A 13,987-nucleotide genomic window follows, 5' to 3' on the forward strand; every position below is an offset into this window, starting at 1 on the left:
ACTCGAGCGCGAACGCACACACGCATCACCACCCCGGCAACAGACAGTACCCACCGGGCAGGTCACCGCACTGTTGGAGGAAGCATATTGCTGTTTAAAAGGTGCAGGAGCACACACAGAAATGGGTCCATGCAGAGTCTGGAACATATATTGTCTATTAAGGAGTGTATTAGGAGAAGCCGGGGGTCTGACATTGAGACGGTTTGTGTGCCATTAGAGCCGAATTTTATGTCGTCTGGCATCCTGTGATAGGACACACACACACACACACACAGACACATACACACAGACACACAGACACATACACACAGACAGACACACACATTCATCATTCAATGAACCCTCTAACAGGAGAGAATTATACCAGCAGGGGACATATTTGTAGAGAGTACTGATTCTGAGTGTCGTTTTTTTTTTTTTTTTTTTTTTTTTTGCTTCATTCCCAAAGTGAAAATGATGTTTGGTCTTTACTGACAAGCAGTGATCAAACGGTTCAGTGATTTTGTCGGTTTGGGCTGCATCTGAAACTGGTTTAAAAGAGCTCTGTGACCCACGCGAACATTCGTGTCTCATGATTGATTTCTATTTCGGTCCTCCTCATCTGTGACTTCATACCTCCGCGTGTGTCCATGTGTGACTTACACCAGCAGCTGGTGACGTGATGAGCACAGTGGATAATGTTTGGCTCTGGAGTTCCTTAACAGAGTCGAGCATAGACTCTGGCTGCCCATGTTATGCACGGAAATGTTTTAGCGTGGTTAGCACGGTCAGCAGCTGACATATACAATCTCCACCTGCGTCAGAGGAAATAACTTCATACCAGCAGGTGGCAGTAGTCTGTATATTTCCTACAAAAGGGGAAACCGGGAAAGCTAATATTAGCTGTGAAGCAAGGAAGAGCTACAGAGCTCTGTCCTGAATCGCAGATCAATTGGTCTAGTACACTTCACTTATTCCACATACTCATGTTTGTGCGTTTGAATGTTCAGATACAGTTGTACGCAGCAGGCGAGTGCAGCCTCTCCTTTTCCGTTTCCTCTTACATCCATGATCTTAACTCATTTGAAAGTTCACTATCACTGAAACTCTACAGTCTATAGGCTACCATTCTCCACTGAAACACCACACTGAGATCCTTGATTCGCTGTAAACTGAAGACGGTAAACAGCTGGAGGAAGCGCTACAGAGCTCTGTCCTGAATCGCAGATCAATTGCTCTAGTACAGTTCACTTATTCCACTTACTCATGTTTGCATCGCAGCAGATGAGTGCAGCCTCTCCTTTTCCGTTTCCTCTTACATCCTGAAACTCTACAGTCTATAGGCCGCCATTCTCCAATGAAACACCACACTGAGATCCTTGATTCGACGGTAAACAGCTGTCTGACACCATTTTCAAAGAGTCTGATGGTGTCAGCTGAAGGAAAACAGGTGGGGATAACATATGCTATTAAATGATACTGATGCACAAATGCACGTTGAGTTTTTGGAACTCTTTAAGTTCTTGTATGGTTTTAGAGTTGATGTGGCTCTTTAGCATCAATCGATCTACAGTTGTAGATGTACAGAGTTGAATTTTTAAGAATGAAGACCAGTGCAATAGCAAAAAATAAAAATATCACCCAACCCCATAACAAACAACAAATGATTGACTCATTTTCAGATAATATTAAAACCTGTGAGACCGGATTAGAATGAAACGATACAGCCACAGTTATTATTAGCATAATATAGTTTTTAACATGAGTTTATGATGGTCATTCCTTTCATTAAGTGGTAATGGTATTCATGTACCACTGTGTGGGTTGTGGGCACTTATAATAATCTTGTATAATTTCTCTATAATGTTTTACAGTATTATAAAATTGCTTTGCTAGTTCCCCTATATAACTTTGTGCCACATATATATATATATATATAAACTATAGCTCTTATTAGGTGTGTGTGTGTGCGTTCATGTGTATTTTAGTTGAAGTTTGTGGTTGTTCCTGTTTTTGCTGTGATAGTCCATTTTACGATGTGGTGACAAATCGGCTAAACCACAATCAGCACTGTGCACAGAACAATGGAAACAAAATAACTGACAATGGATAAAGTTGTGTTCCCTTAGGCTCTGTGGGGTTATTAGAAAGTCCTATTAAAGCAGAATAAAAATGTTTTACACGAGTGGCCCCTTTCACTTTATAGTTACCTGATCCATTGCCAACGTGAAAACATTAATATGTGCAGCTTTAAAGAATGAAGATCTTAAATGCTTCCAGCATCAAATATTGACCTTTGACCTCCCAGTTGAGGGACTCGACAAAAAAATACCATGATAATATAAACACACCATTAAGCTTTCAAAAAAGATGATTCATGTCTGTCAGACCAAATTAATTCAGATGCTGGTTTATTAAGTAACATGATCGTGCTTTAAAGGGCCAGCCGTCTCTTCCCTGTGATCTTTAATCGTACACTGTTAATTCAGAGCTGCAGCAGCAGATCATGAGGTGAGGCCGAGGACGTATACGGGGCGACGCTTCACATCAGCGAGGTGACAGCTGGAGGTCCTGCCAAACCCGGTGCCCCCGGAGTTGCCCGGAGGACCTTTAGAAGTCGGGCCCCTCTTTCTTCAAGTTCTTGTAGTCTGTGTTGATGGCCACTAGCTGTGGAAGACAAGAGGAATACATTTAAATCTGCTTTGCTTAAATTAAATTCATCACTGCTGTCTTTTGGAGACCATGTTTAAAAAAAACAGAAAAAAGAAAACAAAACAGGGTTAGGATTTTTAATCTTCTTGTGCACAAACACTATTTATCTTGTATTTTTTTTTTTTCCAAATTTCTTGCCTGAGCTTTTCAGTATTTCTGCAGCCACACTGTGTCTATGTTCTGCATGCATCACATCCCTCCACGAAGATTCTTTTCTTCTCGCAGTGATTATTTTTTACTAATGTGTTTGGTCATGATTGGGCTGCCATTAAAATCCTCAGCCCTCCTCGCCTTCTCCCTTCCCTCTCTCTCACCGCCCCCCCCTCCTCCCTCCTCATTACGATCATTGTTTGGACTTCAGTGGAATTTCGATGCGGGACCTTTGCCTCGCTATGGAGAATTAAACATGCCGTGTCCTGACCTTTAGTCTGCTGTGACTTTCATTCCACTGGTGAGCAACCCAGCCTTGAAACCTCAGAAAGCGCTCCTTTTCTCTGAAAAACACATCATCCAGATCTCCTCTTCTGGGTCCTGTCAAATGGTTGTTTTTTTCTCTCCTCTATTTTGGGTCTGTTGTGAATGTTTTCATTAGTTTGACTGTGGCCTTGTTCAATAAGTAAGGCAAATTATTTCCCACTACTAAAAGCTCCCGCTTCCATCTGCCTTAATTTGTTTTTGAAAGACACTTTGTTTTTCTTTGTTTGAACAGACGTGAAGAAAGCCAGGAAGCAACCGTATTGATTTTGAATCATTTAGCCGGCTTGTCTAAATCTGTATTTAGCTTTTAATGCGAGATTTTTAGTGAGCCTTTGAAAGTACTCCACTCTTGTCTAGATTAGTCTTCTGGCAGATATAATAGGTGTGAGCGGGGCGGCAGCAGTGTGCGATGGGACAATCACCTTGTACTGGTAGGTTGGGTCAAGCTTGTTCCAGGGCTCGGGGTTGTTCTTCTTGTCCCAGAGGCTGCGAATGTGGACAGATTCACAGCATGCAGGATGGAGAGGAGAGGGAAAAGGAAGAACAGATCAGAAACTTAATAATGACAGAGGAAGCCAGAGATCGGATGTAAAGATGGACTGTGCGCGCCCCTTTCCTTCTGTTGGCCGAAGTGAAGTGTTCAGAGGTCACAGGGAACTCCCCTGTTAGGGATTTCCTGATAGGATATGGCACTTTTTAAAAGGTTGCTTTGGATTCGATTGGGCCATAACCCAACTTTTGTATTTGTGTTATAGCTTCCCTTAACCAAAACCAAATTTGACCATGTCTTTGTGGAAATACTTTAGACTGGGATACTGGCTAAGTCTTACCCTTTGCAGGGAAGCAGCCTTACAAGCCACTTAATGAGGCCTGTTAATTACTTATTTATTTAGTTTAAAGCATTCTGTTTTTTTGTTATAAGAACCAATATAAGGTATTCAACTATCAAGTATATAAGCCTACATTTGATTGACACATGATCAGATGGATCCGTATTCACTGATACTCGATATCAAAAAAGGAAAAAATAATAATCTACAAACTGAATTTACCCCAAAACTGCTACAGCTCATAGGTCGGTTTGTACACGTTACCGCAGGGCTCTGCTCTCAACTTTAAATGACCATTAAAGTGTAAACGTAAAGGCAGCGCTGCATCTCTGAAATCCTCATGAAACTATAGCAGCCACCAGGGGGAGCTCAACATGCCACGGTTTGTGGTGCTGTGGCATCTATTTTTATGTATACAATTAATGGAGAAAGCAAAGCAGTTGCACAGAAATATGTTTGAATGAGAGGCCACAATGTAACAAATAACAAGGGGAAAGAAAACAGGAACAGAAGGATGGAAACAAAAAAAAAAGTTTAGTGATTATGAGATGAGGTTAATTCAGCCCAGTGACTTGGCCGCGCTCCTCTGTTCATTAACCAAAGTCTGGATTTCACAGCACTCCACTGCGACTGTCCATCCCCCCCCCCTCCCTCCGGCAGCATGTCACGCCACCAAAGCACAAACAAAGAGACGGAGAGACTGATGGCTCAGAGAGCATGTCTCCCCTCCTCTCTTTCCATTACCACGAACACTAGACGGTGTGTGAGCGGAGTGGGAGGCAGCCACTGACCACAGCTCTCATCACCAGCTGGTGATGAGGTCAGGCTTTATGGCTGACCCTCAGAACAAGTGGTTCTGTGTGGCCTAAAATAGGACGGGAGCAGCAAATATTTACTGTATGTGAGCAGTCGCTGAGTTCACCGTGGTCGTTGCTGCTCTAAAATATATGTTTAATACAGCCATCTGTGTTTATCGTAACTTTAATTAAAGGTTCAATGGTATATTCGTACAGTCATGTTCAAATGTTTTGGCACCGCTGGGCAAACCACATCATGTCTTACTTATGTCGCAAATAAATACTGCAAACGCACGTTAACACTACAATGTCACTACAACAAAAGCTGATATCATAGCTTGCAAAAAAAAAAAAAATCTTTTTATTCTTTATTTCGTCATTTTAACTCTCTTTTTTTGCTTAGGTTGTGAGATATCCAATCATGATTAAGTCAGGGGGCCGTGAGGGCTCTTTCTAAGTAATGTGTGGTGAATATTGTGGTCTTGGTTGGATTATAGTTTTGTACCTTCTTGACTTACTGCACAATATTTGCGCCCAGGATTTTGCCGAATCCATTTCTTCCCTCGGTCTCAGCATTGTTTCCAGGGCCGCTGGCTGGCACACAACCACAGAGCAGAATCTTTCCACCTCCATGCTCAGCCGTTGGCATGGTGTTCATTTCATTTCATCAAATACTGCTCCCTTTTTTTTTTTCTTTTCAGCAAACCTTCTTTTTGATAATCGTGGCCATAGAGCTCATTTGAATTTCATCCGTCCACCTCAATAATTCAGCTGGCAGATGAGGCTTTCTCCAATTTACTCTTCAGTGTTGACTTGTTTACGTGCTGCTCCTGTATTAGTCAAACTTTTCTTCCGCTCCTTTATGTGGCTTTTAATGATATTTGAGGCAGTGGGGAATTATAAGCTCCGAACTATTTGATATCTTTTTATAGCCTTGCCCTGTTGGTTTCTTTGTGATACTGTATTGATTGCACAAGGGGATATGAACGCTCTGCAATTTTGAGCCATTCAGTCGTTCGCACAGTAGTGTTTTACAGTCGGAGCAGCGGGGAGCAACTTGTGCGTGCTTGCTCAAGGCACCTCAGCCATGGACACGGGGGGAGGTGAACCTGGATGAACCAGTTCCCCTCTTCAGTCTTTTCAGATCCTCAGTCAGTTTCTTAGACTGAGGAGACATTAGTTTTTGGTTTTTCTTTTTCTATTTAGTTCAGTTCGGGGGGAAAAAAAGGAAAAATAACATCATGTATACATTTGATGGTATACGGGACGGCCTTCAGAACCACTTCAGAACCAGCACAACTGTAGGAATAGCATTAATGTTTGATAGGAGCCAAACTTCTTTTTGACTCAGTTATTAAATTTAATCGGGCACATTTACCTATAAGCTCCGTACGTTTGGGTTTATTGCCAACACAGACCCAGAACAGCAATTGAAATCCCACCCTGTTGTTAAAAATCATCAAAAAATATCCAGCTTCAATCGGCCCAGGTTTGGATTAACAATAACACGGTGGAGTCTGTGAAAACGCGTTCTGTAAACAGAGTAAGCAGAGTGGAAGATTAGTGCGAAGTGTACACAAACACCACCGCATACTTACGTGACATGAGGCCCTCTCGCCAGGCGGATCAGATAGAGCGTGGCCCCTGTGATGCCCAGAGTCGTGAAGAAGAACTGAGGGATTAACTGAGGAGAGGACAAATGCATTACTACCGGACCACAGAAACACACCATGGTAAACAAACATATTCCATCAAGTGGTTGACTGTGATATGTGCACACACACACACACACACACACAGGTAGTTGTTATTCTTGTTTTTCCTCCGCCTGCCCTCCTCCATATGCATGAGGCCCAGGCCATGTGTGAGGCAGCTCACTGTCAGCCTGGGCTGAACGGACAAGGACGCCGTGGAAGAGAGAGCCGCCGCATCTCTGTGTGTGCCAGCCTCTCCTCCTGCTACACTATACTTGTCAAACTGAGCGACAGCAACACACACACACACACACGCACACACGCACACACACACACACACACACACACACACACACACACACGTATAAACATTCATGCACATGCTTAAATGGATTTACACAGGACAGGAATTAAGATTAAAAAAGCACATTAATGGAACAGGGATATACAAGAATATAATGAGATATGTCATCTTAAACACCCAAAGTTTAGGTGCGACGGTCCTCTCACTGCGCTGCATCTCTTCATCAGCATTACACACTGCCGTACGTTTCCTGTCTATTTGCGGCGTGCTACTCCATAGGAGACGGAAAGGGAGAGGGAGTCACACCACTGGCGAACAGCTGTTCTCAGCCCACACAAATCCAGTCAAGCTGTAGAGAGATGCCAGTTTGATCAGGTTGAACTGAAGGATGTCTTTACTCAGCTGTATCCAGACATCTGTCTTCTGTCTGATTGCGTTGCCACTTGCCTCGTTGTTGATTAGTCTGCCGATAAAACTTTAGTATTCGCTACCTTAAAGCTGCAGTTGATATAAAAGGAAACGTCCCTCCCTCGGCTACACACTGAAAACAATTAAAAAAACTCAGAGCACTCACTCCCTGTTTCAGACTTTTACTTGACTTGCAACAGAGCATGTGTTTGGCAGCTGAGCACCGCAGCTACAGTAACTATGAAATGTGGAGTATTTTCCAGTTTGCTTGATTTTTATGTGATATCCTCAAATTATTTATGTTTACCCACAAAAAGATTTTCATTTTACATTGGTGTTAGCGGAGAAATTATGTCATCCCTTTGGAAAAAAATATGTTTGAAAAAATTATTTAAATTATCAATATCTAAGTAGCTAAAGAGCTAAAACATTAATCAGCTTATCATATCCTCTCTGAATTTTCAGAGTTGCATTTTCAGTCTGTCAAAATCTGCAATTCCCTTAATGACCACTTGAGGCTGGCACCAAAAGTGATTCAATCCCTGTGCAGTATAAAATAACTATGTTTCTACGTTCCTACAGCTGGTTACAAAGCACTCTTGGTCTCTTTAGTTAATTCGCCCATTCATGCTAACTGTACTGAAGGGTAAATTCTTACATCATCGTTTAAACTGCTGTAATTTTTACTGACGATTAAAGTTATACATGAGTAACTGACCGGTGGAGGCTGTCTTGGATTGTTAGCAGTCTGGCATGGCATCGGCCACCCGCCTTTTCTCCACCTATCCTCCACATCTTTAACCATTCTTGAACTAGCCGGGAGTTCAACAGAGTTAGGCACAACCAAGATGATGCCGACCACATCTGCCACACTGAGCTTCAAAACCACTTTTCTGGTTTTCCTGTGAACGTCACTGACGCCCATTATTATATATAGTCAGTGATTTTGGCCCATCAGCTGTCAAAAATCAAATATTTTATATTTATAAAACAAAACTTGCAATTCCAACAATTTTACAAGTTGAAACCACTGCTTTTCTTTTTATAAATCCCTTAAATTAATTGGTATTGACTAATCAGTTAACTGACGTTTTGCTTTTGCGTTTGTACACTGCGGTCCCACGGCATTGTTTTCGTTTTTGCTGAGTTCTTCTCCAAGTAAGTTCACAATGAACTTCTTATAACCTTGAAAAAAAAGTTCATATTGCACACCAAGCCTTCACACACAAGTACACACGGCACTCACACTGTAAGATGCTGCAGACGCTTGTTTCTGTTATCACTAAAGCAAACACAAATGGCAACACACACTTTAACACACACTTAAGCAGGTCAGCTTTGATCGTTGACACAAACACGCGCACGCGCATTCTCGTATGGCCATCTTTGTGAGGACACTTGTTGATATAATGCATTCCCTAAACCCTTACCCTAACCATCTCAACTAAATGCCTAACCTTAACCTGTAACCATAACCTAATTGTAACCTTTACCCTAAAACTGAGTTTTAACCTTCAAAACAACTAAAATGAGGCCAAAAAAGTGAGGACTGACCAAAATGTCCTCACTTTACACAGATGTTTTCAATCTGGTATAAAACTTAAACTGGTTCTCAGAAAGATAGTTGTACAAGTGTGTAAACACACACACACACACACACACACACACACACACACACACACACACAATCAAGCAAATAATGAAGACAGGCCCATGTGTGCAGGGAGCTGTCCACTCCCCAGTGCTGATATCTTCATATTGCTGCCACACAAGTGCACGTTTCACCTTTCACCATTCAGCCTGACCGATATAGGAAGTGTTTTATACTCACTAGGGTTCAATGCTGTTGCTGCCCTTATTACTTTTCTGGTGCTCTGCCAAGCCAACCCTGTCAATCCATGAATTTGGGTCACCCTCAGCCTAGCACGCAATGAGGGGAAGGAAAACGAGCACATTGCTTCTGTGTCTTTCTTTCTTTTCTCATTAGTATGATACTACAAGTAAAGCAAATTAATATGCCTCGCTAATGTGAGTCATTAAGTGCAGTTGGGTTTCAGCGGAGTCAGTGATAAGAAAAGGGATTGTTTCACAGTTATATGTGACAACAGAAGCTAAACTCTAAGGTCCACTTCCTGTTCTCGTTTGGGGCATTCAGCTAAATCCACCGGCTGTTATACTTTGATTGAAACTGGCTAAGCTGCTAATACTGCATTAATATTGGTAACTGTTTTAATAGTTTTATTTTTAGGCGTACATTGCTAAAGGTAATCGTGGAGCTATACTTATATATCTTTCCTTTCTGTAATTCTTCTCTATTACACATGTATTATTTAGCTTCCAAACTGCAAGTCAGTAAAAAACAAAACAAAGAACAAACATATGGTACATTTAGACTTTTCTATTCAGTCAACTGCAAACTGTCCCGATGTCCTGATTCACAATCATCACATATACCAGTCTAATATTACAATATTGCACCAATGTTACACAGTAATTAGGCCTTACATGTAAATTACTATGCTTTAAATAATCTTAAAAATATTCAGACTATTCAGTTTATATTCGAGTTTAATGTGACCTACCCCTGGATGTTTCTTCGCATGCTCAACAATGGTCTTAATCATCATTATTGTTCTTCCCAAAACAAATCCCCTTGAATAAAATGCTGTCGACTAAAGTCTGAATGTATCCATGGGAGTGCAGATTGTTGGTTGAAGTACTGTATGTTGGCTAGTGAAGTAAAACCTGTTGCCAATCTCTCCCCTCAACTCACCCTCCCACTGGATAAATGAGAGGGTCAGAGGCGAGGAGGGAGAGGGAGGGGGAGAGGGAGAGACAGTCCTAATCCTCATAATCACATCCACTGAGGACACTGTATGTTTCCACTGAGGTTCACTGAGTACTCGATGTACTAAAGTGTTCTACAACAACACAACTGCAGACAGACACACCAATTTTGTTTTACTGATGCAACATGCACAGATATTTTTCCAAACATATCCTCCTGAAGGTGCAGTAGCAGTGAAGACGGCTTATAGTGGTTTCATGTTTAGACCTCACACGTTACAGTGTCATTTTTTAAATGATCAGCCACTATTTTTATGGGAAGCCCGTACTCTTAAAACTTTAAAACCATCCCATAGCGGCCATTAAATGGTGTGGCTTTGCAGAGCATGTTCAGTTTGTTCAGTGTAAAGAAGAGAGAGATAATAGCAGCATCCAACATGTCCCTCGGGTCAAAACCTTTGTCCGCGCCATGGTAATGGCAATTGATTGGTGCGTAATGCAGCACCTGGAGACCTTTCAGGTTCCTTAACAGCAATTTGTAACCTAATGTAATTAACTCTAAAACTGCTATCCTGGGCAAAATGCACAGGTCATTACTATTCTTTACTTACGGTATCTGTTGTGTTCTCACCATTTGTCATGCTTATGTGAAAAAGTGCCAGCATTTTTAGCTGTGCTAATGTCTATGGATGGCGATGTCTGTCTCACAGCAGATTTGTTGGTTCACCACATTTGAAGTGCATTAACATTCAAGAATGGAAACAACTGACTTTGGATATTTCTGAACTTGCATGATTGGTTTTAAGTGAAAAGTCTAAACACTTTGTACAGGTATTTATGGTATGTAGATGATGTAAATATGGACATGAATTATGGTTCAGATTTATAAGACTGACAGACATACAGATAAGATGATCCAGGGAGGTTTCCTTGGGCACCATCATCTGGTCAGTGTTTTACTTTACCTGGAAATTTTGGACTTTTCCAGAGTTTCTACCACACAAATGTGCTACGGGCCTACCTGATGAGTACATGAGCAGTAGTGGACATCATACTAGTATCCCTGGTGTTTAGAGTTTAAAACTAATGACATTCTTATGAACCTCTTTGGTACTTCTACTCAGTGCTTATTACCAAAAGCATGATAATTTGATACACATTGTAACAACATGTTAGGTACATGTATTGACATATGACGACATTAACAATAAAAATATTTATTTATTCTAAACCGCAATCATAGCTTTTGTCATGATTACCCAGACCCAAGAAATAGTTGAGAAAGAAAAAGCTTTAATGTTCATCTCCTTGCTGAGCTGGAGCAGAGGTGGCAGTTTGAGTCTTGGTCTAAGCAGGTGAAGGCAGGGACTGAGGACAGAAAGCCCAGACAGGATTAGTAGGAGGAAATGGTAACAAGATGACGCTACAGTGCCAGTACCCCTACCACAGAGGTAAGTAGACAATCTGGAATCTGGTGAACTGAGCCTCCCCTTATATCCAGGAGAGAGAGTAAGTGGCCGATTGTTGGCAGGTGGCTTGATTGACGATGGCTCATGGTGTGCAGGTAAGTAGTTAATTCCAGCTCCGCCCAACTCTAGACAAACACCCAAACACATGCACACACACGAGACAGGGAAAACAAGACAAGACACAAAAAGGGAAGGGAAAACAAACCAAGGAAAAACACTAGGATCTTGACAGCTTTGCATTAATCTGTCATTTTAAAACCTAATGATAAAACAAAAGAGCCAAATTAACTTTATTCTGAAAATTAGTTGTATCATTCATGCTAGAGATGTTTTATTAACATTGTAAAATAATTAACTAGTCTGTCTGAAAATCTGTATTTCCCTGTCTGTTAGTTAACATGAGTTATTGTGATGGCATCGGTCAGAACAAATGGATGATTATCAATTATTAGAGTGGGGCACCAAAGGTGTTGCTTCAGTAGGGATATTGTTTAGTTTGATTTGGGACGGCATGCAAAACAGGAAGTATGAGCCCACCCCAACACCTTGGAACGAACAGAGACAAGGACAAACAAACGATTGGCAGGGCCGTTACCAGGATTGGCATCATTGATGCTGCTGAGTCTCTGACCCTAGTATGTGGTCCAGGATGGAGCAGGAATTGGAGAAAAGGCAAGCGCAAGCATCTGGTGTGATGGTACAAGAACCTGGGTGATAGGTTAATGTAACATTATACCGACTAAAAAACAGAGTCAACCTGGCCTGATGAGAGTTCAGTCTCTTGGCTGCCTGGATGTAAGCCAGATTCTTGTAGTCTGTCTACAATGAATGGCTGTTCTGTCCCTTCCAGACAATGCCTTCACTCCTCCAAGGCCAACTTGACGGCCAACAGCTCCCAGTTGCCCACAATGTAATTTTGGTCTGTGGGAGTCAGACGAATGGAGAAAAAAGCACAGGCGTACAAATGTTTATCAGGACCGACAGTCTATGATAACACAGCCCCTAGCCCAGCATCAGAAGCATCCTCAACTATGAACTGATTCTTGGGGTTGGGCTGGACTAGAACAGGCACAGATGTGGACAGCTGTTTTAGGTGCACAAAAGACTTGTCTGCCCCAGGAGACCAACAGAACACCACACTGAACAATGTGAGTCTGATGATAGGCATGTAGGCATGTTGGAGAGACCTTGAGGCTAGTGTCAGCAGTGGAAGGCATACCAGCCGTACAAAGCAAGGGCAGGTATGGGTTTGTCCAAAATTTCCAGGGTACAGCCCAGTTGTCTCGCGAGGACCTCACTGATCAGGTTATCCTCAGCACCTGAATCGATAAGGGCTTGCAAGGGAAGCACAACACCACAAATGCACAAAGAGGCATTAACAGGTGGGCTCATCCCGAGTGGCCAACTGATCCTTAAGTTGCTCGTTAAGTCCCCTGGTAAAAATGGCCTTGAGAGCCCAGTCATTCCACTTGGCTGAGGTGGTCAAAACCAGACTTAAGTTTAGCCTCAAAATCATCAAACAACAGGGTACAGAGATTAATTCAGGAGCTACGCCAAGGCTCTGCCCTGAAGCAGTCCAAGCAAATAATAATTTTAGCTGAGTCCGAAGAAAAGGAGAGGAGCCTTTGTTGGAAAACCATACCACACTATAGCAGAAATCCCCAAAACTTATCCAATTCCCCAGAAAACAGATCAAGTTCACTTACGGTGTTGTCTTTCAGTGTAGGGGAATGAACCGCTGTTTCTGCAGCAGACAAAACCAAGGGCTAAACCGAATTGAAAAGACTGGAGAGCTGCCATGAGTTGGATAGAGGTGTTCGGGCTTCTATCGAGAAGAACCCGGACAAATCTTTCAGTTGATCCAGCCACAAGATGCCCTTCTTCATCACAGCGGAGGGCACTGGTAAGGATTGTCTGGTAGAACATATCCGCTATTAAACAATCTTAATCCCCCCCCCCCCCCCCTTAGCGGTCTACTTACCTATGCTGAAGTGATGGTGGTGGTGGTGTAAAGTGTAGCTTCAAGACAATTGTCTTCAGCGGTGACATGGAAAGTGGGGGTATGGAACATCATTTTTGAGATGTCCACCCATTTCCCCAACTTTTAACTTGTGTTTACTGAATCAAAGGTGTCCAGTATTTGTGTGTGATATATCCTGTGGTACCTTCATCCCACTGCCTTGTGAGTCACCACAAGTTGTTTTACCTGATGCTTGTCAGTGGAAAGAATGCTGTTTCTGTGTACCACATGACAAAAGTAATGGGTGCAATTTTTCACCCAGCAAGGATCGAAAGATTGATGAAGGTTGATGGGGAAGGAAAGGTGTTCAACAAAAAAGGTTGGGGGCAAATGAGATGCATTAAGACGAAGGAGGTAGGAGAAAAAGTCAATATGTTCCAACCCCCCCACCCTCCCACCCCCACTCTCTCTCTCTCTCTCTCTCTCACACACACACACACACACACACACACACACACACACACACCAGTCCTCCCTCACCCATCCCCTCCATTATTCCCCTTCACAGAT

At 42.3% G+C, this 13,987-nt stretch overlaps 1 protein-coding gene across 1 annotated transcript; it reads right to left on the bottom strand.

The window, feature by feature from the left end:
• Nucleotides 1-2,359: 2,359 nt before the first annotated feature.
• Nucleotides 2,360-9,964, bottom strand: LOC125006853 (cytochrome c oxidase subunit NDUFA4). Its single transcript, XM_047583293.1, has 4 exons — nucleotides 9,784-9,964; nucleotides 6,394-6,479; nucleotides 3,591-3,654; nucleotides 2,360-2,646 (listed from the first exon to the last, which is right to left on the bottom strand). Exons 1-4 carry the CDS (start codon nucleotides 9,826-9,828, stop codon nucleotides 2,590-2,592), a joined length of 252 nt encoding a protein of 83 aa, XP_047439249.1. The 5' UTR covers nucleotides 9,829-9,964; the 3' UTR covers nucleotides 2,360-2,589.
• Nucleotides 9,965-13,987: the final 4,023 nt, after the last annotated feature.

The sequence above is a fragment of the Mugil cephalus genome, chromosome 4, assembly GCF_022458985.1.
Source record: "Mugil cephalus isolate CIBA_MC_2020 chromosome 4, CIBA_Mcephalus_1.1, whole genome shotgun sequence".
Classification (NCBI taxonomy): domain Eukaryota; kingdom Metazoa; phylum Chordata; class Actinopteri; order Mugiliformes; family Mugilidae; genus Mugil; species Mugil cephalus.